General features: G+C 40.2%; 1 protein-coding gene across 4 annotated transcripts in view; it reads left to right on the top strand.

Annotated features, from left to right (window-relative positions):
• The window catches only part of mre11a (MRE11 homolog A, double strand break repair nuclease), an 89,505-nt gene that overhangs the window by 39,957 nt on the left and 23,223 nt on the right, over nucleotides 1-26,325 (top strand). For all 4 annotated transcript variants that reach the window (XM_043258404.1, XM_043258405.1, XM_043258403.1 and 1 more), the window contains 7 exons: nucleotides 11,534-11,675; nucleotides 12,239-12,353; nucleotides 19,535-19,720; nucleotides 22,401-22,572; nucleotides 23,770-23,850; nucleotides 23,967-24,096; nucleotides 25,458-25,561. In XM_043258404.1, coding sequence (XP_043114339.1) covers nucleotides 11,534-11,675; nucleotides 12,239-12,353; nucleotides 19,535-19,720; nucleotides 22,401-22,572; nucleotides 23,770-23,850; nucleotides 23,967-24,096; nucleotides 25,458-25,561 — 930 coding nt within the window. The remainder of the gene's footprint in view (nucleotides 1-11,533; nucleotides 11,676-12,238; nucleotides 12,354-19,534; nucleotides 19,721-22,400; nucleotides 22,573-23,769; nucleotides 23,851-23,966; nucleotides 24,097-25,457; nucleotides 25,562-26,325) is intronic.

Raw genomic sequence — 26,325 nt, 5'->3', positions numbered from 1 at the left:
CACAGTTTGAACTGAATTACTAAAATTAACTTTTTCATATATTTACAGTATAATCTAAATCTAGACAATGAATGTCAAAGACACATTGAGCACATGGGTCTAAATACAGGTGTAGCGTCTGGTTAGGATCTAGATGCTCGTTTGGAACGTTGTCTTAAAGGACCCTTTCCGCCTTTTAACATTTGCTGATAAATTACAGACCTGGACCTCATATATACATCTTTTTGGGTGTTAAATTGCCCATGGTTCCCCCATTATCACAGAGAGGCTAAACAGATTTGCTCTCTAGTCCCTATATCAAAGGCCCAAAAACTTTCCAACGAGGAGTAACAAATCCCCGTGCCATTTACCTATGTATTCACTAGAGACGTGGTCTGGCCACACAATTGTAATACGCATCACGCACACACATAAGGACGTTTTCCTTATTTTAAGCAATGATTTGTCTATGTTTGCGTTGTACGTATGGCCCTTTACCTTATTATCCTAATTACAGCTCCTTATTTGCTTTAGTTAGACCCTAAATGCCTATATTCGTATCTATGAGCGTATATCTATTTTGATATCTTTTGGAGGGTTCTTTCTTGGTATCAAAATGATCCTCTTGTTATCCCTCAAATGATGATTTACCGTATAGAATCATGAAGTGCATTATACCATTTTTACTGTGTTTTGGAATAAAGTTGCTTCAACTCTCCAGACCAGCAATAAAGATGCCATTGCGCCATAAAAGCAAACAAAGAAACTTTCTCCCACTCAAAATCCATGCCTCTTATTGGCAATTCCAATCAAACAGTGAGTGTGTCAGGGAACTATCAAAAGTCCCTAAAACTAATTATTCAATGCTCAAAATCTTCTTTTCTTTGAAGATTATTTTGCAGCAACCAAAACTAATGCAAGTAACTTTTATAACTAGTTGGATGCGTGTTTAAGTTTGAGCCCCTTTTAGGGTGAATTTTAATTCTTGCATGATTCTCACTAGGTTGTAGTTAATTGATGTGAAATACTGCCATTCTTCTCCTCCTCTCTCTCTCTTTCTTCCTTACTTTCCTGAATCTTATGTATATGTGTTTTGTTAATGTGTTGTATGTTATCTATAGCTTTTTGATTAAATCCCTTATATTCACAATTAATTGTCTATGAGTGCTGCTCACAATTTGAAGTCACTGAATGTTGACCCTTGCTACATGCTAAATCACTGCTCGTACTGCAGAGTAGGAAAGCTATTTTTGAGCTAATTTGTTATACAGGTACTGATAAAGAACAGTAACACCCTTGTGCCATTGCTGACAACAGATACTGTTTAACTCTTTAAACAAGTAAACCATACCTTATTTTTCATACCTTTAGCATTTGCTACTTCTTTCCATGGTTTCAAGTACAAAAAAAACAAACAAATTCCCATCATCAGATTGTGCACATTTATTAATAAACGATTGAAATCATTATAATGAGCCTTCAATTGCCTAAATAGCATATAAAGCTCTCAAGAACACACACAAAGTTTGATGTTGAAGATCTCTGCAACCCCACACCATTGCTGTTTATGGAGCGTGTGTCGCTATGGCAGAGCACACAGATCGTCTCGGGTTACTTGACTGTAACCCTGTTCCCTGAAAAAGCGGGAACGAGATGCTGCGCTGAATGCGCTAATGAGAACGTCTTTTGTTCGACCGGTTGTTGAAGCACGTGTGTCAAACCCGCCAAAGTTTGGCTTATATAACCTCGGTCAGGTGACGTCACCTGATCACGAACACCTGGAGGTTATAAATAGATGTGACGCGGAAACATCCTCAGGTCAAATTTTTGTCTGAAAGGACGTCCAGTCACGCCCACAGTGCGGCATTGAGGCGCAGCATCTCGCTCCCGCTTTTCAGGGAACAGGGTTACAGTCAAGTAACCCCGAGGCGTTCCCTATCAAAAGCTACTCGATGCTGCGCTGAATGCGCTAATGGGAACGAGAATACCAACGCCGCCGCACTAGGAGTGTCTGGACCCCAGCGTTGTGTAGTGTGTGCGCGCGCAACACTGAAGAGGTCTCAGACATTACTCTGGGATGTCGACTCAAGGACATGCGAGCCCGGAGTAGCATGGACATCCAAACTATAAAATCTAACAAATGTGTGCGGAGAGGACCAACCTGCCGCATCACAGACTTGCTGCAAGGGCGCGCCTCTTGCTAAAGCCATCGACGATGCAACCCCTCTGGTTGAATGAGCTCTAACTCCTAGAGGCGAAGTTTGACCACGCGCCTCATAGGCTAGGGCAATAGCATCTCTCACCCAGTGTGACATAGTCTGTCTAGTGGCAGCCGCCCCCCGGTTGCGGCCACCATAGCATCTAAAAGCTGCTCTGACTTACGCCACTGGCTAGTGCGGTGGACGTAGATCTGGAGAGCACGTACTGGACACAGTAAGTGAAGTTTCTCCTGCTCCGGTGTCATGAATGGCGGCGAGCAGAAGGCTTCAAGGATGACCGGATTTATAGTCGAGAATGGAACTTTCGGAAGATAACTAGGGTGAGGATGCAAAATAGCTTTTACCAGCCCAGGGCAAAATCTAGGCAGGATGGCGAGACTGACAGAGCCTGCAAATCCCCAATTCTCTTCAGAGAAGTAATAGCTGTTAGAAAAACCATCTTTAGGGTCAGAAACCTGACAGGCGCTGACTCTAGTGGTTCGAAAGGGGTGTCCACCAAGCCTTCAAGCACTATAGCTAGATCCCATGAAGGAACTGTCGCCCTACTGGGTGGCCTCAACCTCTTAGCTCCTCGAATGAAGCGAACAACTAGAGGGTGTTTCCCTACGGAAGCCCCTTCAATCAGAGCATGGCAAGCCGAAATGGCGGCCACGTAAGTTCTGAGAGTATTAGGATGTGTGCCTGAGGACATTTTCTCTTGCAGAAACTCTAGCACTGAAACAATCTGGCAGTAAACTGGGTCTGCATGGTGTGTTTTACACCAACTTTCGAAGATGTGCCATTTCATGGCATATGTTCTTCTAGTGGAGGGATGCCTAGCGCTAAGAATAGTCTCTATTACATTGGCTGAAAGGCCAGCATCACTTAGTTGGTCCCTCTCAGGGGCCAGACGTGAAGATTCCAGAGCTCGGGACGGGGATGAAATATTGTCCCCTGTGCCTGAGAGAGAAGGTCCCTCCTCACCGGAATCGCCCACGGCAAGCCTTTGAGGAGAGATATTAGATCTGAGAACCATATTCTGGTTGGCCAACGGGGCGCTATGAGTAAGAGGCGAGACCCCTGTTGACGGACCTTGGCTAGGACTCCGGGGAGCAGAGCAATCGGAGGAAATGCGTAAAGACGCATTCTGGGCCACACATGGGCCATCGCGTCCAGACCCAGGGGAGCTGGATGAGTCCGAGAGAAGTAGAGGGGACATTGTGCTGTCTCCTGTGAAGCAAAGAGGTCCACCTCTGCTTCGTAAAACCTTTCCCAGATTTGACTGACTACTTCGGGTGGAGTTTCCATTCCCCATGTGTCACAGCTTGTCTGGACAGCAAGTCTGCTCCCCTGTTCATGTGACCGGGAATATAAATCGCCCTGAGGACAGGAACTTGTCCTGCGCCCAAAGCAGAACCTGCTGCGCTAGCTCGTTCAAGCGGCGCGACCGCAGTCCGCCCTGGCGATTTATGTAAGAGACTACTGCCGTGTTGTCCACCCGCACTAGGACATGGTAGCCTCTTAACTGCTGGAGGAAGTATTTAGGGCCAGAAATACAGCCTTCATTTGAGGCAATTGATGTGCCATTCGAGAAGATGACCTCTCCAGATCCCTTGGGCTGGACGGCCATCTAAGACCGCTCCCCAACCCGTGAGGGATGCGTCTGTCGTTAGCATCTTGCGACGACAACACGGACCTAGAGTGGGACCCAAGGTCAGAAACCGGGTCTGAACCACATAGATAGGTCACGAAGCCCTCGACGCGTAACCCTTATTTGCCTCTGGGGATTGGCCCTTGGATGAAATCCCTGGCTCTGAGCCACAACTGAAACAGTCTCATGTGCAGGAGGCCCAAAGGTATCACTGTGGAAGCAGCTGCCATGAGACCTAGAACTCTCTGAAAGTGATGAAGAGTGACTTTCTGGCCTAGCTTGATGCTCTTTAGGGTGTTTAGAATGGATTCGAGGCGTGCAGGAGACAGCTGTGCCTGCATCGTGGTCGAATCCCATACGACCCCAAATATGTTGTCCTCTGAACAGGGGAGAGAACGCTTTTCTTGGCGTTGAGTCTCAACCCCAGCGATCCGAGATGAGCTAGGACGACATCCCGATGTCGGCGCAAGCTCTTGAGACTGAGCCAGAATCAGCCAGTCGTCTATGTAATTTAGAATGCGGATGCCCTGGAGTCGTAAAGGAGCCAGAGCTGCATCCATGCATTTTGTGTATGTGCGGGGTGACAATGCTAGGCCGAAAGGAAGAACCCGATACTGGTAAGCTTCGCCCCGAAAGCGAACCTCAGGAACTTCCTGTGTTGTGGCAATATTTCTATGTGAAAATATGCGTCCTTTAGATCGATTGTCACAAACCAATCGCCCGGTTGGATTTGAGAAACAATCATTTTTATTGTTAACATCTTGAACTTGTATGTTCTGAGGTGATGGTTCAATCCTCGAAGATCTAAAATCGGACGCAGCCCCCCATCTTTCTTGGGAACGAGAAAATACCGGCTGTAATAGCCTGACTGTCTGTCTGGTAGAGGAACACGTTCTATGGCCCCTTGTTCCAGCAGAGTTTGCAACTCCTGTATCAACAAATGCGCTCGTTCCGGTTTCACGGAAGTGAAAATCACGCCGTTGAAACGCGGAGGACGATATGCGAACTGAATCCTGTAGCCTCTTTCTATGGTCTTTTGGACCCATGGGGAGATATTTGGCAGAAGCTTCCACGCTGCCAGCTTCTCTGAAAGGGGCACTAATTTTGACACTTCGTTTTGTTGGGGGGTTGTTAGATGTTCGGCGTTCTGAAACGTGGCAGGAGGCGACCGAACATCCAACGTTTCGTTGGAAACCGTTGCTCCCCGAAACACCAGTGGCGGCGGAGATTGAACAATGGCTTCCTGAGGGTGCCGGGAAGGAGCATTTATTCTCTGTTGGAATTTTTCGCCCCTCCCGGGAGGCACCCCACGGTGCTGAGTGCACCAGCATCAGGACTTCTTCTTTGCGGAGATTATGCTCCGCAGGTCCGGTCTCCTTGAGGCGGACTCAGAAGCGGCGAGCCGCACCCCAGTCTCTACGAGGGGTGCTCGGCTCGCCACACTGTCCCTCTGTGCCTCACGCCTCAAAGGAACCGGACCTGGTCGGGACCGGTGGCCGACGGTCCCGACTCTTGAGCACGGCGGGAAGAAACCTCACGAACGCTTCTCTCATAGCGCCGCCTCCTGAAACCTAGTGGCGACGGCATTAACTGAGTCGCCAAATAGGCCGGAAGGCGAGACAGGGGCATCAAGGAGGATGGCGCGGTCTTTGTCCTTGATGCCCGTGAGGTTGAGCCACAGATGTCTCTCTGTGGACACCATAGCAGCCATAGAACGGCCGATGGCACGGGCCGTCTGCTTGGTCGCACGGAGAGACAGATCTGTGGCTCGGCGCAGTTCTAAAAACGCCTCTTCATCTATGGACCCGCCTGTGCTCAAGTCCTTCAGCAGATCAGCCTGGTACGCCTGCAGGACCGCCATGGTGTGCAGGAAGCACCAGCCTGACCCGCTGCCTGAAAAGCTTTCCCCACCAGCGAAGATGTCATACGGCACGGCTTGGTGGGGAGGGTCGTTTTTTTTAGGGACGATGAAGTTCCAGGGGAGAGATAGCCCTCAAGCGTCTCTTCCACCTGGGGCATCATCGAGTAGCCCCGTGCCTTCGCATCCACGATAGTCGAATAAATCGACGTCGATGGCACGAAGACACGGACGAATAAGGCTTACTCCACGAGCGCACCAACTCCTCGTGGAGATCGTCAAAGAAGGGGAGAGACCGTCGCTGAGGCCCTTCCCCCCGGCCACCCGACAGAAATCTGTCGTCTAGTTTCGAGCGCTTGGGGTTCTCTCGCTCCTGGGGCCAGTCTAGATGTAATCTTTCGACTGCATGAGTTACCACCTCGAGTAGCTCCTCGTACGCTTTATTGTCGCGGGAGGAGCGCTCTGTGGTGGCACTTTCTGCTTCCCCAGAAGCAAGAGATGAAGTCTCCTCGGTCCGTTCAGAAGAAGCGCTGGGGCGCGATAGAGAAACGGACGCAAGGGCTTCGCGATCCGGCGAGAGCGCGAGAGAAAGGGGCTGGTCCGTCTCACGCGGCTCAGCCGGATCGGCACGCGATCCACTCGATCTTCCTTTAAAAAAGGCGAGGCGAGCGCGAAGCACCTTGATGGAAAACAGATCACAGTGCTCGCACTCGCCCTCGAGCCCGAGGATCGCGTGCTCTTCCCCCAAGCACTCGAAACAAAAGTTATGACGATCGTCCTCGGAGAGCTGCCTCTGGCACGGAGGCAAGCATCTCCCTTCCTGATGCGTCATAGTTTTTTTCTTTTCTTTTATATATATTTTATATATACTTTTTTTTTATTTAGTTATTTATTTATTTATTTTTTCTCCTTCTTCCTCACACACACTCACACACAATGCGGTCCTTGAAGACAAAAGACCTGAGGATGTTTCCGCGTCACATCTATTTATAACCTCCAGGTGTTCGTGATCAGGTGACGTCACCTGACCGAGGTTATATAAGCCAAACTTTGGCGTGTTTGACACACGTGCTTCAACAACCGGTCGAACAAAAGACGTTCTCATTAGCGCATTCAGCGCAGCATCGAGAGTAGCTTTTGATAGGGAACCAGATCTGTGGCCCAGCCACTATGGCCATGGCTATATAGCCCCCCAAAATCCCCCGGAGGTGTGGCCACTAGAGGGCATGCTGGAGGCACGGTCATTGGAGGGTGCGTACTTGACTTGGTATCGGCACTTATGGCCGGGACTGCAGAACGGACTCTGCAGGAATCTGTGAAATGGCTCTCCTGGCCTCGGTTGCAGAACAGGATCCGCTTGAGTCAGGAATGGGAAAGGCTCTCCTGGCTGTAATTGCAGAGCGGGATCTGCAGGAACTTCAGAAAAAACTGCACTGATGATATCATTCAACCCCAGCCGAAAACAGACACACTGTCAGGCTTTTTCTGTGATATCCCCCTGCAGACCAATATGACTTGTCATAGGAGAAATATTGATGAAAAGGATTTTCTTTGTGACAATCCATCTAAAAACAATCAACACTCAATAATAAGCTAAGCCATGGACTAAAGACAAAGAAATGTTTTGTTTACTCTTAGTGTCTAAAGGTCACGTTTTAATTACAATAATGTCAGGATACATAATAACTAACAACCCGTGCTTAATGTGTATCTTTTCAGTATAAATTCCATCACATGCGTGATTTCACAGAGCAGCACTTGCTAAAGATACCTTTCTACACAAGTAGACTTTAAGTTGGTATGATTATCAATGAATCAATCACCTTTATTTATATAGCACTTTTTTATCATTACATTGTATTAAAGCACTGAACAGTATGAAATTGGAAAGTAGAGTGTCAATAATGTATAATGAACAAGATTAAACAATTTTCAGCTAAAGGCATTTTATTATTGACTGCAGAGACGTCATTGTCTAGATCTCAATTTAAAAAGGATCTTTGTAATCACACTGATAATAATCGCTAGAAATTAAGTGTCTCTCGCTGCTACAAAAATGTTGTCTTTGGGTGGCAAATGTTGGCTAATTTAGTGATGTAGCTTCTCCATGGCTAGCCTGATGTTAGCATATGGTGGTACATAAATAGCTGTTATAACTATCGATTTAAACTCTCTGGACAAGTTGAAGAGATCTGAGAGAAGCACCAATCAACAAACAGACCACACTTCAGCGCAAAGACCTGCCTCATGAAGGGGGCCCAAGCCTGAGTGATGGTATCCACCAAAGCCTGGGGAATGCCAAAGAGGTCTACTGCAAAATTGTGTCTAGTCTCTGAGAAAGAAGGTCCCTCCTCAGGGGAATCTTCCAGGGAGTGGCTGTTGAGAGGAAAATGAGGTCCACAAACCCAGTTAATGTGGGTCTGAATGGCACAATCAATAGAACCTGCTCCTCATCTTCCCTGATCAAGGCGTACTTGAGAACATCCTGGGACCAGCTGTGTGCCAGAGTGTCTGTACCAAGGGGGTGCTTTGGAACAACTGGCAGTGGGAGAATTCCTGGGAGAAAAACAGTTCCACCTGAGCCTCACCATATCGACTCCAAGCAAGCTGTGCCAGTTCAGTTGAGGTCCTGTCCTGGATCCCGATGCTGCCTGCCCGTTGCAAACAGTTCAATCAGAGAGGCATATGTGTTGACAACCATGCGCCTCGACACCTGTCCTCAGGAAATTCCTGCCAGTAGGAAAACCGGGTCTGACCATGGGCTGAAAAGATGCTGCTCAGTGTTCTCATTAGCTGAAGAAGACGAAAGCCCCTCCTCAGATGCGATATAAACAATGACCTGAGCTAGATTTATAATGCAAATCTCTTAGCTTTAACCAAGGGAATGGGCCTTAATTGTCTTTCCCTATCAAACCATTTGTTTCCTATAGCATCATTAGATACCTGTTGCCACATGCAAACTTGATGACGTTGAAAATCTTTCCACACTAGATCAGTCATCAGGGGTACTCACATTGTAGTTTTCCTGCTGACAGTGATCTCTAAATACTCTAAACAAAGTGAAACACATTCAAATGTATTCAGTCATTGCCATTATGGACCAGAGGTTGGTATAGTACCTAAAACCTGTACACGTAAAAGTTTAACTCAATATTTACTTAATATACAGGCCATATACAGTATTTTCTCTCTGAGTATGTATGCAATAGTAGTTTGCAGTTCTGGATTTGAGGCTTGGAGGGTGAGTAGATCATAAACAGAAAACTGGTGAAATGGAGATACGGGAGGAGATGGGGGTTTGAGCGCCAGTGGTGTGTCGGTGGCGGGTTATGACTGCCACTAATGGGTTGGGTGGGTGATCATCATCTCATTGGTCTTGTCAGAGATAGATTGTTGGCTCTACACCAAGTTGAAAACTGCTGCACCTCATCTCTGTATGGGGTGGAATAGGAATATGAAACATAATGCAATTAGGAAATAACATTGAAGTTTCTGATTAGCAAAGCTAGAAAACGCAATATTTATTGATCAGTAAGATCGAGAAGAGCTGTTGTAACTGAATTGATGACACGGTATCATTGAAATAATGAGGACAAGAACCATTGCTTCTTGTTAATAAAACCAACAGCTATGGTAGTTTAAACTTTTTTAAACATTGTTTTCAGTGAGAGAAGAGGTGAGATATGATAAATAAATGTAAGGGGAAAAGAGTTAGAACGCCAACTAGTGTGACTTTAAAGTTCTGATTTAACTAGTTTACACTCCAACACTTCAAAACATACCATAAACACACTGCATTCAAGTTCTATTGCTAAGCACTAGCGTGCGCATTTCACACTGAATAAACAGTCAGATTCTTCATGCGAAGATAAACTTCACTTGTAAAAAATGAGGCAACTTTATATACTGCAATAAAACAATGTCAAAATGCAATTTACACACTTGATCAAGGTTTCTCAAATCTCCCATACAAATGCGTTCAGGCACTCTCAGAACGCCACGCTCTATTTTCACTACTTTTAGTCACCAATGGCAACAAGCATTAGTTAGCTTTATCACCGGGAGAAACTTATAAGCATGACATGAGTGACACTAACAGGTCACCTATAAACAAACAGGCCTTTATAGGAAGAACGAGGAACTTGCTTGTTTTCTCATAATGCGCTCTTACATGGTTTGTTTATTACTGCAGTTATTCTTCACAGAGCCGCATGCGCTTTCATGCATTTGCATGTCCTAATAAAAGTACAGATAACAACAACAATCTGTTTCTGTGTCTGATCTATTCTTCCGGATAAAATAGAAAAACACACAAATTACTTAGTGGTTATGAATTCAAAATCAAATCTGCATGCTTTCTTTCTCCACCATAATATGTAAGATTTTAATCTGATTAATAATATGATTAATAATAATATTCTTTAATTGATATTTGGGGAATCGAATATTGATAATTCAAATTGGTTTCATGAAATGTATAGAATTCTTACCAATTCTGTTTATTTTGTGATCAGCAAAATAACCACAAATTGGTTTCCACATACTTGTTTATTTGATTTAATTCTTAATTCTGAACTGGGTAGCACAGATCTGTGCAGAGTTTGACTTTAAAATACAAACACTCGACAACGACTCTTAATAATGAAGTTTATTGAACTGTACTTCTACTAACATAACATGACAAGAATACACACACACACATTAAAATGTTTTGGAAAGGAATCTAAAGTCTATTTGCTAGTTCTAAGATCGCAACCCATGAGAGTTCTTTAAAGCAGGGGTTTTAGCTTATCATTATCTTTCCACTTTGCACCATTCAGTTAAGAGAGGGAAACTTTGTCTGCATTACTGAACTGGCTGGCTTCTCTGACAGAATCCTGGTTTCTCTGATTGGTCGTGGTGCTTGTCTTGGAGCTCAGCTTTGGAAGTTTCCAGGGTTGAAGCTGCAGAGGATTCAGTTCTCGCTGAAGGAACGCTGGAACAGTTCAGTGATTCGCATTGAGGCAGCTCGCGCTGGGTCCTTGGCAGCTTCCAGTAGTTCCGTACAGCAAGTTTGTGGAGTTGTTCCAGTGCAAATGATGGAATTCATACTTCTCTGATGGAGGAAAACTCTAAGATGGACGGAAGACTAATACTTTCGTTTCCATTTTTCTCCTCTTTCCTCAAAAACCTCTTTGTTTTCCACAGTTTTGAAAAGTTGATTTGGACTTGCCCCAAGGGGTGCTTATCCAATCAATTAGGGACTACAGGGCGTTCACACCCAGTTCGGCTCTTCTTCTGTGCATAAATTACTGTACGTTAACACAGAGTTTCCATACCATTTGGAGATAGCATCTCTGCAATGTTCTATACTTTATGGAACGTTTCCTACATCCCATATCACAACAAAATCACAAACATTAATTCACACCATGACATGGCAAGTGTCATAAGCTTTCATTCAACACCAAAACATTACATATCTAGTGCTATATAAACATTTTTTTTCCCTCTGTCTTTGTTCATGTTTTATCAAGTTTAATCAGAAATAGAACATTTTGGTCATTCAGGTGCAAAATAGATTCAGGTTCTCATTCTTTCACCTGTAATAATTGAAATTGGATTTAATAAACAGAACAAAAATGCACACACATATATATATTTAGGCTATATACATACCTATGTGCATATATTCTAGTGTGAGTGAGACGAGACACTTAGAGACTATCTAAAAATCTAAATATATATGGAAAAATAGTAAATAGGTATGTATGCTTTATTAGCCCTGTTGAGTGGCAGCTCCCCAACAAAAACATGTGGTACATGTTATTTTCATAGTTTCTATTTTTGATTTTATATGTGTTTCAGGCTGATGGCCTATGTGCTATAGACCTGTTGAGTTGCGCTGGCCTGATTAATCATTTTGGCCGAAGTCGTTCAGTAGAGAAACTTGAGATCAGTCCAGTTCTTCTGCAGAAAGGAAACACCAGGATTGCACTTTACGGAATTGGTGAGTTTATGACGTAAAGTACTAATACATGAGTTATATGGTAGTACTTGTTAAAAGTTTGGAAACAAATTTGTTAAATAATTTTCAGTTGTTATGACCCTTTTTTGTGGCTATTAAAGGTCTCTGAGGTAAGATGGTAAAAATTAGTCCAGTTGTTAACAGTTGCTAAAAAAAGAAAATGAATCTATTTAACAACATTGTTCCTAAAAAAAAAAAACACATCGGTTAACCCCCTAAATTAGAGCCCTAGATTTAAGGGCCTAAATTTTATGGCTCAATCTCGAACTAGCAAATTACCACAGGGCATTTTGGGTTAAGTAAGTGGCGCTGAGCATACTGATTGAGCAAAACGGAAACATCAGAAAGACGCCCTCCTGTCTGAAGCAATCTAAAGTATCCACATTTGCTGCCCATTGTCAGTGGTAAAGCACCCAAGCAACATTACTCAAGTTGCCCCATTTATAATTCGCCTAATTCACACTCATTTGCTGTTAATTATTAAAACATTAGGTTTTATTAATTTTGTGGTACATTATGAAAAATCAAGTGTTCTTTACTTTCAGGTTCAATTCCAGATGAGAGACTCTACCGGATGTTCATCAATAACCAGGTGACCATGCTTCGGCCCAAGGAGAATGAAGATGGCTGGTTCAACTTATTTGTCATCCATCAAAACAGGTTAAGGAATGCTACTATGTATAAGATTCAAATTTTTTTTTGTTAAACTGTGTGGAGTGATGTTTTTCTTTTTTTCCTTTTTTAACTTTCCTCATTGTTCCTTGATGAAACTGTTGATTTTGTTTAGTTTCCATCTTTGTATGCTTGCATAAAATGTGCAATGTGTAACCTAGAACATGTATAACCTAGAATTCCTCTTGATAAATGTAATCAAATTATTTTTTCAGATACAAGCCAATATTTTTTTTTGGATGGTTGCTTTGTATTCTATCAATCAATCAATCATTTTTATTTATATAGCGCTTTTAACAACACAGGTTGTATCAAAGCACTGTACAGTATAATGTAGAAGAGTACAATGACAGGGATGTATATTGACGAGAGTGACCAATTTCTTATTAAATGCAGAGACGGTCTCTGTAATCAATTCAACGTTAAATCACTAGAAGTTAAGTGTCCCCAACCAAGCAAGCCAGAGGCGACAGCGCCAAGGAAACAAAACCCCATGCATACAGAATGGAGAAAAAAAAACCTTGGGAGAAACCAGACTCAGTTGGGGTCAGTTCTCCTCTGACCAGACGCCCAGCACTTAACTTCCAGTTCAATTTTAAACGCAGCTGTGTCAGATAGTGTAAATGACTTAGTGTGTGTGTGTGCATCAGGATCTGGTGATCTGTCCACGGGCGCATCTAGGTTTTCTGGTCTCTGATGAACAGAATCTCTGTGTGCTGATCCACCATCTAGTCTGGATACAAACTGTGAAAACAGATTGAGAAAGAGACAGGACTAATATTAGCGTAGATGCCATTCTTTTTACGATGTCACAAGTACATCGTATTTTAGGAGTAGTGTTCCCAGTTCCAGCAAATCTAAGTAATGCAGCCTAAAAATCCTTTAACGGATTTGAATAATAAAAAGTGTGTTGGTGTGTTATGTGTAGGCTAAGTTAAAAAGATGTGTCTAATCTAGATTTGGCAGAGTGTGTCTGCTTCCTGAACAGAGTTAGGGAGATTGTTCCAGAGTTTAGGTGCTAGATAGGAAAAGGATCTGCCGGCCGCAGTTGATTTTGATATTCTAGGTATTATCAAATGGCCAGAGTTTTGAGAACGCAGCGGACGTGCAGGACTATAATGTGATAAGAGCTCGCTCAAGTATTGAGGAGCTAAACCATTCAGGGCTTTATAGGTAATTAATAAGATTTTAAAATCTATTCAATGTTTGATAGGGAGCCAGTGCAGTGTTGACAGAACCGGGCTAATATGATCATACTTCCTAGTTCTAGTAAGGACTCTGGCTGCTGCGTTTTCGACTAGCTGAAGTTTGTTCATCAAGCATGCAGAACAACCACCCAATAAAGCATTACAATAATTTAACCTAGAGGTCATAAACGCATGAATTAACATTTCTTCATTAGACATTGAAAGCATAGGTCGTAATTTGGATATATTTTTAAGACAGAAAAACACAGTTTTACAGATGCTGGAAACATGGTTTTCGAAGGAAAGATTGCTGTCAAGCAGTACACCTAGGTTGATGGTTAACTGATGATGAAGAATTAACAGAGCAGTGTGTTAGATTAAAAGTGTTAGACTATATTCTAGATTATTACATATGGGGTTTTTAGGTCCAATTATTAGCACCTCAGTTTTTTCAGCATTTAGCATTAAGAAGTTACTCATCATCCACTTTTTTATATTGACTATGCATTCTGTTAGATTCTCAATTTGGTGTGTATCACCGGGCTGCGAGAAAATAAACGGCTTGGGAATCAACAGCATAGCAGTGAAAGCTGATTTCTCCCAGAGGTAACATGTATAGGTTGAAAAGAAACTGCCCTAGCACTGAGCCTTATAGTACTCCATATTGCACATTGCGATATGAAACCTTCCTCATTTACTGCTACAAACTGATAGCTGTCAGATAGATATGATTTAAACCATGCTAAGGCGCTTCCACTAATGCCAACATTTTTCTAGTCTCTTCAAGAGTTGTTGTGATCAATAGTATTGAACGCTGAGCTAAGATCTAATAGCACTAATAACTAAATACAACCACGATCAGATGATAGAAGCAGGTCATTAGTAACGCTAATGAGAGCAGTCTCAGTACTATGGTACAGTCTAAATCCTGATTGGACATTTCTCTTTTCTAGTATCTTTGACAGAAAAAGGAGATTAGGGGACAAGATGTGGTTTCCTAATAAGAGGCTTAACTACAGCCAGTTTGAAGGTTTTGGGAACATATCCTAATGACAATAATAAATTAATACTGGTCAAAATGGGATCTATGATTTCTGGAAGCAAATCTTTTATTAGTTTAGATGGAATAGGGTCTAACATACATGTTGCTGGTTTAGTCTTAGCATATTAGTCTTATTGCATTTACAGGTTTTTGATTCAGCTCCTTACAGTCCTTCCCTGAAATGGAAGGACTGTAAGGAGCATGAGGAGATGAACTCAGTCCGATGTCTACAGCCGAAGTCTTGTCAGAGAGGGCTGCGCTGGTTGAGGGCGTGTGAGGGCAGAGTGGTCACCTGAAAGAACAACATTAAAGCAAGCACTGTAGGAATCACATCAGTGATATGTACAGTGTCTTTAAGTATCAGCGTTCTGTGCCGCTGCAGTCTCTGGTCAGGTGTGTCCATCTGCACCGGCTGTGGTGGTATTCAGTCTGCAGGATTACTTGCGGTACCAGGTCCGTTGCGTTGATCAAACGTGAGTTGAAAGCATCCTTCTGCGTTCATTTGACCCGCTGCAAAACTTTCAGTCACCTTCCCCTAGAAGGTGTGTCTCGCAGAATTTTTTAGGTCTCCATAAATGAAGGAATCATTTCGCTGATGATTCTCCAATGAACACAAGGCATCTAAACACCTCCTGAGTAATCAAGCAATATCCGAACACTGACATAGGTGATGTTGTGGGATGAAAAGGGGTTAAACAAAAGCAACCATCTGTCAAGTGCGAATGGTAAACCGGGTCTCCATTTCTCCAACTTATTTAATGGACAGGTCTCATGTGGTTTTACACCACTAAATATTACAATTTGGATTTAGGTTCTTGGTCTGAGTGAATAAAAGGGAAGTAACAAACTCAATATAACCAGTATATTTACCGGTGGTATGCAAAATTAAAATAAAACGCATAATTAAATATAGAAATACACAATTTCACAATTCTCATCATCAAATTGCATATATCAGTTGTTTCATTTTAAAGCATTAATGCAAACCTTAGAATTTAACTAGGTCAAAATGAACAGAAACAGATTTCAAATCTGTAATTCAGTTTCTTCAATCTTTCTCTGTGCATTTGACATGCAGGCCAGTTACACTTGATAATAATGTAAATTTGACATATTATATTATTCAAATATTCACATAAAGCAAGTTCATAAGACCACAAGATTGCACAAACATTTTGAAATGAAATAAAAAATATATATTTAATTTACCCTATATGTTTGAAATTATGTATAATGTGATAAGATTTGAATGATTGGAAAAATTTAGACCTGGAGCCTTTTCAAATTTTGGCCTTTGCAAAGCCAATAAGCACTAGTAAAAGGAAGCCACTGAATTTGTTGCAATGTTCAGCCCTCGGTTAAGTACTAGAATCAAATTTGGATGATATTCTTTCAACTTTAATAATCATCTACTCTGCTGCTTTCTTTTCCCTGTGAATTTGTGTGGTTTTGTCTAATTCTTAGCCCCACCGGATTTCTGCAGTCTCTGGTCTAACGATGAGTATTCAGACTCATTCTACAAATGTGTCTATATGGGGTGCGTGTACACTTCCCCTTCACATTTCTAAAAGGCAAAAAGAATTGACTTACCACAGCAGCTGAAGAATAGGGAAGAAGCTCAAACCTCTTCTTGGAGCTCGTGCTGAAAAGACCTTCACCAACAGACAATAGGAGATCACTTTGGGGGTCCCCCTTTTCCTGAAGAACAGAATCCAGAGGCCCTGGTCGAAGGTTAATGCGCATTCGGTCTTTTCCTTGCGTCTCATTAAAAATCACTAATATTTATTAATCTTTTGCTTTTCCAATTGCAGTACTGACCTTATACATAATTTTATCTGACTCCAATCTTTCGTGATTTTAGTTATATTTATTTAAATGTAACTGCTGATCCTTCTAGTTGTGATTTAAATTTGGATCATTAACTATAATACTTCCTAGTTTCGACTTATCGCTTGTTAGGAGATGTTTGGCCAGAACAGACTCACGACACATCTGGGCTAGTCCAGATCTTAGTCAGAGGCTACCCCTGTAGATCGTTTACCTTACTGCAGCCATTTCCTCAATAGACTCAAAAAGAGTAATTTTTTTATGCTTTCCCTAAGTAATAGCATGCTAAGCCAGTTTGGTGGCCAGAAGTCAAGATCTCAAAAACGTGCCCCCGGCTCCATCCATCGATCATTGATCTGACTCAACCTAGCACGCCATCAATGCGGAAAACCTCAGAAGTCACTAACCTACTAGAAAAGTTATTTCAGACAATTATAAGTTAACCAAGATTAACGTTTATTTTGCCAGGCAAGAATAGTTGTACAATAATGGTATAATTCATAAACATTTGCACAACTGATCAGCAGTACAAAACAAACATAAAAGGTCATTATACCTGGTCTTTAGAAGTACATATATGGTGTATGGGGACACGCGCCACACTCCGGGCTAATCTGGCTACAGAATCGCGCCTTGTTGTGTTTTGTCACTTTCCTTATATACTCAGACCAGACAAAGAGATCCCAAATGTAGTTGTAAAAACCTTTTGGTGTTTAGGTTCCCATGCTCCAGGGTCACACCTGGCTGGAACACTTTCAGAGACCCAAAAGGAAGACACACCCCCTTTCCCACAGAACACAGTACTACCAAGTTCTTAATCTTTTCCATAATATAAGTGATTACTGTGAAATTGAGACCAATTTACCAATCACACTGAGACCTTTCAAATGAGACCAAACATGAAAGTGAAGAACAATAGATTCACAAGACACATGATTTTATAATGCCTTATTCCTAATGAACTTTAAGCCAAGTCTTTTGGGCAGAAGGAGGGTAAGCAGGAAGAGCAGAGGTGATGGTGTTGTTTACTCTCTTTCTGAAGTCCTTTTGTTCCTTTGGTTATCCCTTCTCAGATTAGTCTTATTGCATTAAGGGTTTTTGATTCAGCTCCATACAAGTTCACACAAGAGTAGATAGTGATCTGAAATATCATCACTTTGCTGCAGAATTTCAACCATATTAACATCCATTCCATGTGCCAGTATTAGATCTAGATTATGATTTCGACAACGAGTAGGTCCTGACACGAATTGTTTAACCTCAACAGAGTTCAGAATGTCTAAGAATGCTAATCCTAATGCATCTTATTCCTTATCGACATGGATATTAAAATCACAGACAATTAAGAATTTGTCTGCGGCCAGTACTAACTCAGTTAGAAAATCAGCAAATTCTTTAAAGAAATCTGTGCTGTGGCCTGTATACAGTAGCCAGTAAGATCAAGACAGGGGATTTATCACTAGCACATGTTTCTCTAGATAATGTTATATGCAGTACCAAAACCTCAAATGAGTTATACTTAAAGCCTACCCTCTGAGAAGTACTAAGAATATTATTATAAATTGTAGCAACACCTCCCCCATTACCTTTTAAACGTGGCTCATTTTTAGAGCAGTAATTTTGGGGGGTAGACTCATTTAAAGTAATCAAAGCAGTATCTACAGCCCTCAAATTCTTTCTGTCCTCAATTAGAGTTTGGATGTGTGTCTCTAATTCTATAACCTTCACTGTCAGGCTAGCTATTTCCCTGTATTTAACATGTGAGAATACCTGGTCACTGACAGAAAACTATACATGTGGCAAGCGGTGCAAGTAATGATGCAAGGAGAAGCCATTTAATGACTGTGAGTGGTGGAAGATTTACTTACCACTCTTGTTTGATGAGCTTGTAAAAACAGAGCGAATGAGCGCTAGGGAGAAATGAATCTGAGTGGAAAAGAAGACAATAATAGGTGTGTAAATGTGGGTGGGAACGAAAGTGATAAGCTGATCGGCTAACAAGTGCTAATGCACCACACGGTTTTAGATTAAAGCGAGCGAATGAACAACAGTCAAATTTGTTAGATTAGTTTAATGGTATAAGTGGTATAGATAATTAACAGGGGGTGATCAATTGAAGAGCAAAGCTACTCTCAGCTACAAACAGACAAACCTCTCACAGACAGAAACAATCGATTTAAGTAAAAGAACCTTGCACTGACAGATCTAATGTTGTGTTCAAGTCATGTTGGATACTTCATATTTATGAGTTGAAAGCACATGAGAGCCACCACAAAGTTGTTGTTATGAGTGAGAAACTCATAACAACTAATTTTCTTTTAAGACGTGTCAGTGTCATATCTGATGCAATGTACGCAGTCAAAGTACAATGCAGCGTCTGTAAAGTTGTTGAAATTAATAGTTACATATTTTTGGAATGTACAATAAAACTAGATATGTTTAACATAAAAATATTATATTATTGTATAATTATAAAAGAATATATAATTATTCAGTTAGCATCACCTTCAAAAAAACAGAAAAAAGCATAATGAACATTCTTCATTCAATATTTTGTAGAAATAAAAAGTTGTAAAAAATTTTGACCACCATGAAAAGTTAAATTGCCGTTTTTTTTTTTGAAAGTGACTTGAATGCAGCTGATGTCAAAATAATGACTTCTCAACTTGTAAGAACAAGTTTCCAAAGAGGACTCTGCATTAAAACATGTCATTGCCTTTGTTTTGTTATAAGATGAACACCAGTAATGCTTATGGTCTAATCCTGGCTTAGGCTAAGTGCTGTCTATGAAACTGTGCCTATATCTTTTAAGAAAACTTGATACAGAAAAACAGGTCTTTTTGAGAATGCAAAGACAAATACTGTTCACAGATGCTAGTCAATTTCAGGTCATTTATTTGTACACAGTACACATTTTTTTCAGAACAGCTGGACATGTTAACATTTATAACTGAGTGACAATTAAGTTGAGATTTGCTATACAGTATATGTTATGAAACTGGTACAATGTTTTTTTTTTTGCACATAAAAATTATATATAATATTATAAATAATATTTCTGTTCAGATAAAAAAAAAAAAGTATTTTAATTAATTGTGTCTGTTTTTTTCTAGGAGTAAGCATGGAGCAACAAACTACATCCCTGAACAGTTTTTGGATGATTTCCTAGATTTGGTGGTGTGGGGTCATGAGCATGAGTGTAAAATTGCTCCAGTCCGTAATGAACAGCATCTCTTCTATGTCACTCAGCCCGGCAGCTCCGTCATCACCTCACTGTCACCAGGAGAAGCTGTCAAAAAGTTAGTGTGCACTCATATGTCATATTTATTGTCATGGGAAGGTGAATATACTGAGCAATATGGATTAAAAGAGAATTCATATCTTAGATTGTTGGCTTCAGCTGTTCTGAAGTGCATCACCAAACTGCTGCAGCAAACAAAACCATGTATTTGAATATTAAGCAGTGAACACTTTGGCTAATGATGCAGGAGAAATATTATTGAGGCAGCAAAAGCCCATGGAGAATGCAAGCTACACCCCCAGACAGTAAATATGTATGGAGTATATTCAGGCAGGCAGAAGGCTGACCTATTTTTATCAGCCGAGAATACTCACTAATCTGTATTGGAGATCTGCACCAGATGTTGTGCAGCATAAGGGATGGCGAAGTCAAACATCATTAGCGCCGACGTGAATAACAATCTTACGGAATTTACGTTTAGCTTTAGCCAGCACTTTTAAAGATGTCAGACACTCTGGCTCCTGGTAAACATTGGACTTTGGTGGCTGGTGTCTCTATTTTCACGTTCTATTGTACGGAATACGATTACTAGTGTACTTTCATCAGGTTTCTCAATGAGTGCATCAATGATTGGGGAGAAGCTGTTTGATGTTCTAATCGGAACGGAAGAGCGGTGTTTGACCCTTCTCTGTCAGCCTAGCTATTTCCCTGCATTTATTACATGTGAATCCCTGGTCGCTGACAGAGAAAAAATGTAAACTATACATGTGGCAAGGAGTGCAGGTGACGATGCAAGGAGAAGCCATTTCTCACTGTAAGTGATGGAAGATTTACTTACCGCTTAGCTTGTAAAAAAAGGGAAAAATAAAACAGAGTGAATAAGACGACAATAATAGGCCCGTAAACGCGGGTGGGAACGAAAGTGATAAGCTGATCTGCTAACGCACCACACGGTTTTAAATTTAAGCGAACGAACAGCAGTCAAATTTGTTAGATTAGTTTGATAGATAACATCAGCGGTATGTAGATAATTAAATTACATTTGATCACTAAAGAACAGAGGGTGATAAATTGAAGAGTGAAGCTACACAGAGCTACAAACAAACAAACCTCTCAGCAGACAGAAGCAATCGAGCAGGTCTCAATTTATATGAAAGATTTGCATTGCATTATTTGTCTACCAGATAATAACTGAATGACACAATGAATGCATTGTCTTAAAATCCTATAAAAGCTAAGGATATTCAATGAAAACATAAAAATGCATATATAGTTTCTTCCTTTAGAGGAAGTCGCGATACTTGCCGTTGGTTATTGGTCAGACATATATCAATAAAATGTCTTTATTCTTAGCCCAGCCCCGCACCAAGCTCTGCTCTCTCACGCCTGCAGTGCACAAGTGAGTTTTGCAACAAAAATATTGCAAAAGGAGTAACAAAAGTGCCAACATTTGAAGTTGTACTGCCAGATCTGTCTGTCATTTTGAGAATGAATTTTACAAATTTATAACTATTATAACTATTAATCTGCAACTTCAGCTTCAAAACATGGGTTATGTGTTTATTGTCTGTGTGTGCAAATCGAGAGATTCAGATTTTCACATCAGAGCTGTGAGTGTAAATTTCAACATACAAATACAAATATTAATGTCAAGTTCTCACATTCAAATTGCCCGTATCTGTGTAAGTTCGCTTTGAAGAGTGTGAACACAATGACCAATCAGAGCTGGTTCCAAAGTTGAAAATCACAATCCTAAAAGCACCTTTATTTAGAAACCTTACCCTTTAAATGACATGAAAAAATGTAACCTGACCAAAAAGAGGAATTTATTTAATGAAAGGGAAATTGATCTTATATACTCCAAATATACCATTTTACCTTGCAATTGCAAACAGTGTATATGCATATTATGTTCAGTAAAAATGACAAAACATTTAAAACATAAACACTAATATAGTCTGTTTATTTCCTTCTATCTTATAGCTTATACCTCTTCAAAGCACAAGGTATTCAAAAATATTAAGCCATATGTTTTTTCCAGTCAGCCCTGAAACACAGATCCCCTAAAACGGACCTATAAAAGTGTCGCTGTGGATAGAATAAAACATTGCGTGAACTATGTGTGATGGGTTTTACCATACTTTCAGGTGGTTTTATAACTGTTACTGTTTGTAAGAATTTGTTAGCATACACGAAAACTTTTGAGAACTTGATGCAATTTAAAAGTGGTGAACTTGCCAACAACATTCTACCTGAAAGTGGTTAACGGATATGTGTTTTACAGTATTTGATAAATGTTTTATGTATTGTCGCTGCTTAACAAGTTTGAAAAGTTCTTGTTTACTAGCTTATATTCATCATATTGTAAATAAAAAAGGAGGTAAATCTCCACATAGTATTATTTCAGTTGATTCAGCATCAACAAATGGTACGTAGGCTACTTCACTGGTACTTTGCCTTCTTTTATAATAAGAGCCTCTAAATTGTGAACAGACTATTATCTTTTATATTAAAACTTAATAAAAATTGTGTGTAAGATGCTAACCAAAAATCACAGTGATCACAGTGAACACCTAGATGCGCAGCGTGGACACACACACACACACACACACACACACACACACACACACACATACAAACACAAACAAACAAACAAACAATCTGGGCGTCTGGCCCTCTGTTATGCTATTGTAGAATAATGCTAATTTTGTTTTTGTATTTTTCTGTGTAATCCACAGGCACATTGGGTTATTGAGAGTGAAAGGTAAAAAAATGAATCTTCAGAAAATTCCTCTACAAACTGTCAGGCAGTTCTTCATTCAGGATGTGACACTCTCAGAGCACCCAGACCTTTTCAGCCCAGAGCAACCCAACGTCATGCTTAAAGTTATGGATTTCTGTCAGGATAAGGTACATGCAATGCAATTAAACATGCTAAATGTTATTAAAAAACCGTAGTAGCTAGACAAATGAAGTTACTCAGGACAAATAAATTAAAATTAGCATGTGTTTTACTCACCTTCAAGCCATCCTGAGTTTATATGGCTTTCTTTTTTCAGGTGAATCCAGTTAGTTTTTTATTAAAAATTGACCTGGCACTTTTCTGATAGAAAAGTTATTTTTTCTTACAAAAACCCATGGATTCACCACAGGAGTCCTTCATTCAACCACCTGGAGCCATGTGAGGCATGGTTTATTATATTTGTGCTTTATTTAACAGGTTTTGGATTGTAAAAAAGGAAACACTCACAGACTCCAAGGATAGAGCTTAGAAGTGCCAGAACGATTTTTAATGTTACTCTGATTGGATTTGGCTGAAAAAAACAGGCAATTTTTCATTTTTGGTTGAGCTAGCCTTTTAACATCAGATGGATAGTTTACAGGTTAGACATGTGGCTGGTTGCTAGTGGTTTTCCACTGGTAAGTTAGATTTTTTTACCAGGTTACTAATCCATCCTATTGGTCTGTGGAATAAAGATAATCTAAACCTCACTTTATTTGAACACTCTGGAGCAGATTTGCAGTCTTTGGACCAACAACTTTTTAGATTGAACAAGAAACAAATAGCAACACCTGTTCTGTTTCATCTACAGAACTCAAGAAGAGGGAAATTAATGTGCCAAAGCAAGTGCCAATCAGAATGAGATAAGAGAAAGTTCACCCAAAAATGAGAATTTGATATTCATCTGCTTACCCCCATGGAATTCAAGATGTAGGTCATTTTTTAACGTTTAAAATTTTTTACCACAGCAGTCAGTGATTTAATTTAGTTTAAAATCTTTGCTTGTGGTCTACTGAAGAAACAAAGTCACCTCATCTTGGATGCCCTAGGGGTAAGCAGATAAACTTGAAATTTGAATTTTTGAGTGAGCTATCCCTTTAAATTCAGCATGAAATGGAAATTGTGAATTTGTGTTCTTACGATGTTAATCTGAGTAAAAAGGCTTCTAAAGGCGTGACCAGTGTCCATTAGGGGTTGATTGGCTCATTGTGGCTTGCTAATTGTCTCATGTGACAGGTTGCTGAATAGTATATGTGTGAAGGTTCAGGGAAGAGTTCAGTCAGAAATTACTGGTCATTCCTGTTTTATTCATTTTATTCTTTTAGGTTGAAGAGATGATTGAAGAGGCAGAGAGACAGAGACTTGGAAATTCTGCAACTCCTGAGAAACCTCTCATCCGGCTAAGAGTGTGTACACCTCTCTTTGCCTGGATTTATTATTTGTTGAGTTCTGAGTTGAAGAAATACTAGGTGATATACAAGTAATTAATCTTTTACCTAGCATCATGTTTCTCTCTCTCCAGGTAGATTATAGTGGAGGTTTTGAAGTTTTTAACACTATGCGCTTTAGTCAGAAGTTTGTAGATCAAGTGGCAAATCCCAAAGACATCCTGCATTTTATCAGACACAGAGAAGCCAAAGACAACATTAAAGGCAAGTTACACACATCTGCATAAGCAATAATTCTGTAATATTATCAGTACTTTTAAGATGCACATTGAGCTTTTTCAGCTATAGCTCTAGTATGTTCACAGTATAAAACAAGTATCCTGTTTTTATAAAATTGTTGGTACATATCATTATGCATAGACATTTATACTTTCTATCAGAAGATATCTTCTTGATATTTAAAATAAAATGAATAGATGGTCTCTATTGGAACTACACTGTGATATGCATAGTAATTACAGTGGCAAGAAAAAGTATTTACTTATCTGTTTGTTTATTTGTTTGTTTTATTGTGTTGTGTTGAGTTTGAGTCCTTGTTTGTTCTGAGCAGTTAAACTGACGACTCATCTTCATATAAATCCTGTGGATCCTATAGACCTGTACTGCACTGTTTGGTTTTCTATCATATTTTGCATAATTGGGTAAACTGTATTTTTGAACTAAAAGAATATACAGTGTATATATACTACCGTTCAAAAGTGTGGGGTCACTTAGAAATGTTCTAATTTTTGAAAGAAAAGCAATGTTTTTTTCAATGAAGATAACTTGAAACTAATCAGAAATACACTCTATACATTGCTAATGTGATAAATGACTATTCTAGCTGCAAATGTCTGGTTTTGGTGCAGTATCTACATAGGTGTATAGAGGCCCATTTCCAGCAACTATCATTCCAGTGTTGTAATGGTACAATGCGTTTGAGATTTGTTCAGGGTAAAAGGGATTTTGAATAAGGAATGCTATGACTCCATTTTGCAATGCCATGCCATACCCTGTGGACAGCACTTGATTGGAGCCAGTTTCATCCTACAACTGGACAATGACCCAAAGTGCACATCCAAATTATACAAGAACTATTTAGAGAAGAAGCAGGCAGCTGGTATTCTATCTGTAATGGAGTGGTCAGCGCAGTCACCATATCTAACCCCATTGAGCTGTTGTGGGAGCAGCTTGACCATATGGTACACAAAAAGTGCCCATCCAGCCAATCCAACTTGTGGGAGGGGCTTCTAGAAGCATGTGGTGAAATTTCTTCAGATTACCTCAACAAATTAACAGCTAGGTCATATGCTAGGTAAATGCCAAAGGTCTACAATGCTGTAATTGCTGCGAATGGAGGATTCTTTGATGAAAGCAAAGTTTAAAGGAAAAAAATATTATTTCAAATACAAATCATTATTTCTAACCTTGTCAATGTCTTGACTATACTTTCTATTTATTTTACAACTCATGGTGGTAAATAATAGTGTGACTTTTCATGGAAAACACAAAATTGTCTGGGTGACCCCAAACTTTTGAATTGTAGTGTGTGTAGTGTATTTAAGTTTATGCTATGTGTTTTGCAGAAGAAGGTATGGACTTTGAAGCAATACTCTCTCGTCCCACCTCTGAGGTCTTGCAACTGAGAGTGGAAGATCTTGTAAAGGAATACTTTCAGAAAGCTGAAAAGGTTTGTAGTTTGTGTATAAGGGTTACAGATCAGTCATCAGTAAACTTTCCACTCAGTCCTTTACAAACCTTCAACAGAATTATGCAGAAATAGGTCTCTTCAGAAAGGGTCATTACTTTTGTTGAAGCTTGTTTAAAAAAAACAACAAAAAAAACCTAATAGCTGTTTTTATTATTAGTAAGATGTAAGATGCACATCCCACAAAAGAATAAAATAATTACAAAATGGAGGAAAAAAGGTATCATTTAGTGTTTAGAAACTTGACATCACAGTACATAAAAGCACGTTTTCAGAAGCGTTTGGTTCTGTAAGCATTTTTTCTGGTGGGATTTGTTTTAAAGAGTTGTCTTCTTTTAAAGAATGGAACCAGTCTAATCAGAGGGGAAAACACAGACCTTACCAATTTGATGAGAAGCAAAATAGTATTTGGGAAAATGACAAGGGTAACAGCTTGTGTTCCTAATAGAGGGAAAGTACAAAAAAAGAAAAGATAACATAAAATTATTGCTTTGAAGATATTGATTGTTTATAGAAATATGCATAAATATATATTTAAATAGTTAAAGTGTATTATTGAGACATTATTCAGTCTTTCATGGAAGTTGGTGGATCAACTTTCTTGTTAGCTTTTCAAATTACTGATTGTAGAAGAGTTCTGCTGATAAACATGATTTATGTATATATTTATATTCATATTCAAAACTGGGAGGCTTGTGACTGTCTCATTGACTGGCAAGTAAATAATGCATTCAAAGCCCAGAAAA

The sequence above is a fragment of the Puntigrus tetrazona genome, chromosome 15 (assembly GCF_018831695.1).
Source record: "Puntigrus tetrazona isolate hp1 chromosome 15, ASM1883169v1, whole genome shotgun sequence".
Classification (NCBI taxonomy): domain Eukaryota; kingdom Metazoa; phylum Chordata; class Actinopteri; order Cypriniformes; family Cyprinidae; genus Puntigrus; species Puntigrus tetrazona.
The sequence above is the reverse complement of the archived record's forward strand: the minus strand, read 5'-3'. Positions and strand labels throughout refer to the sequence as shown.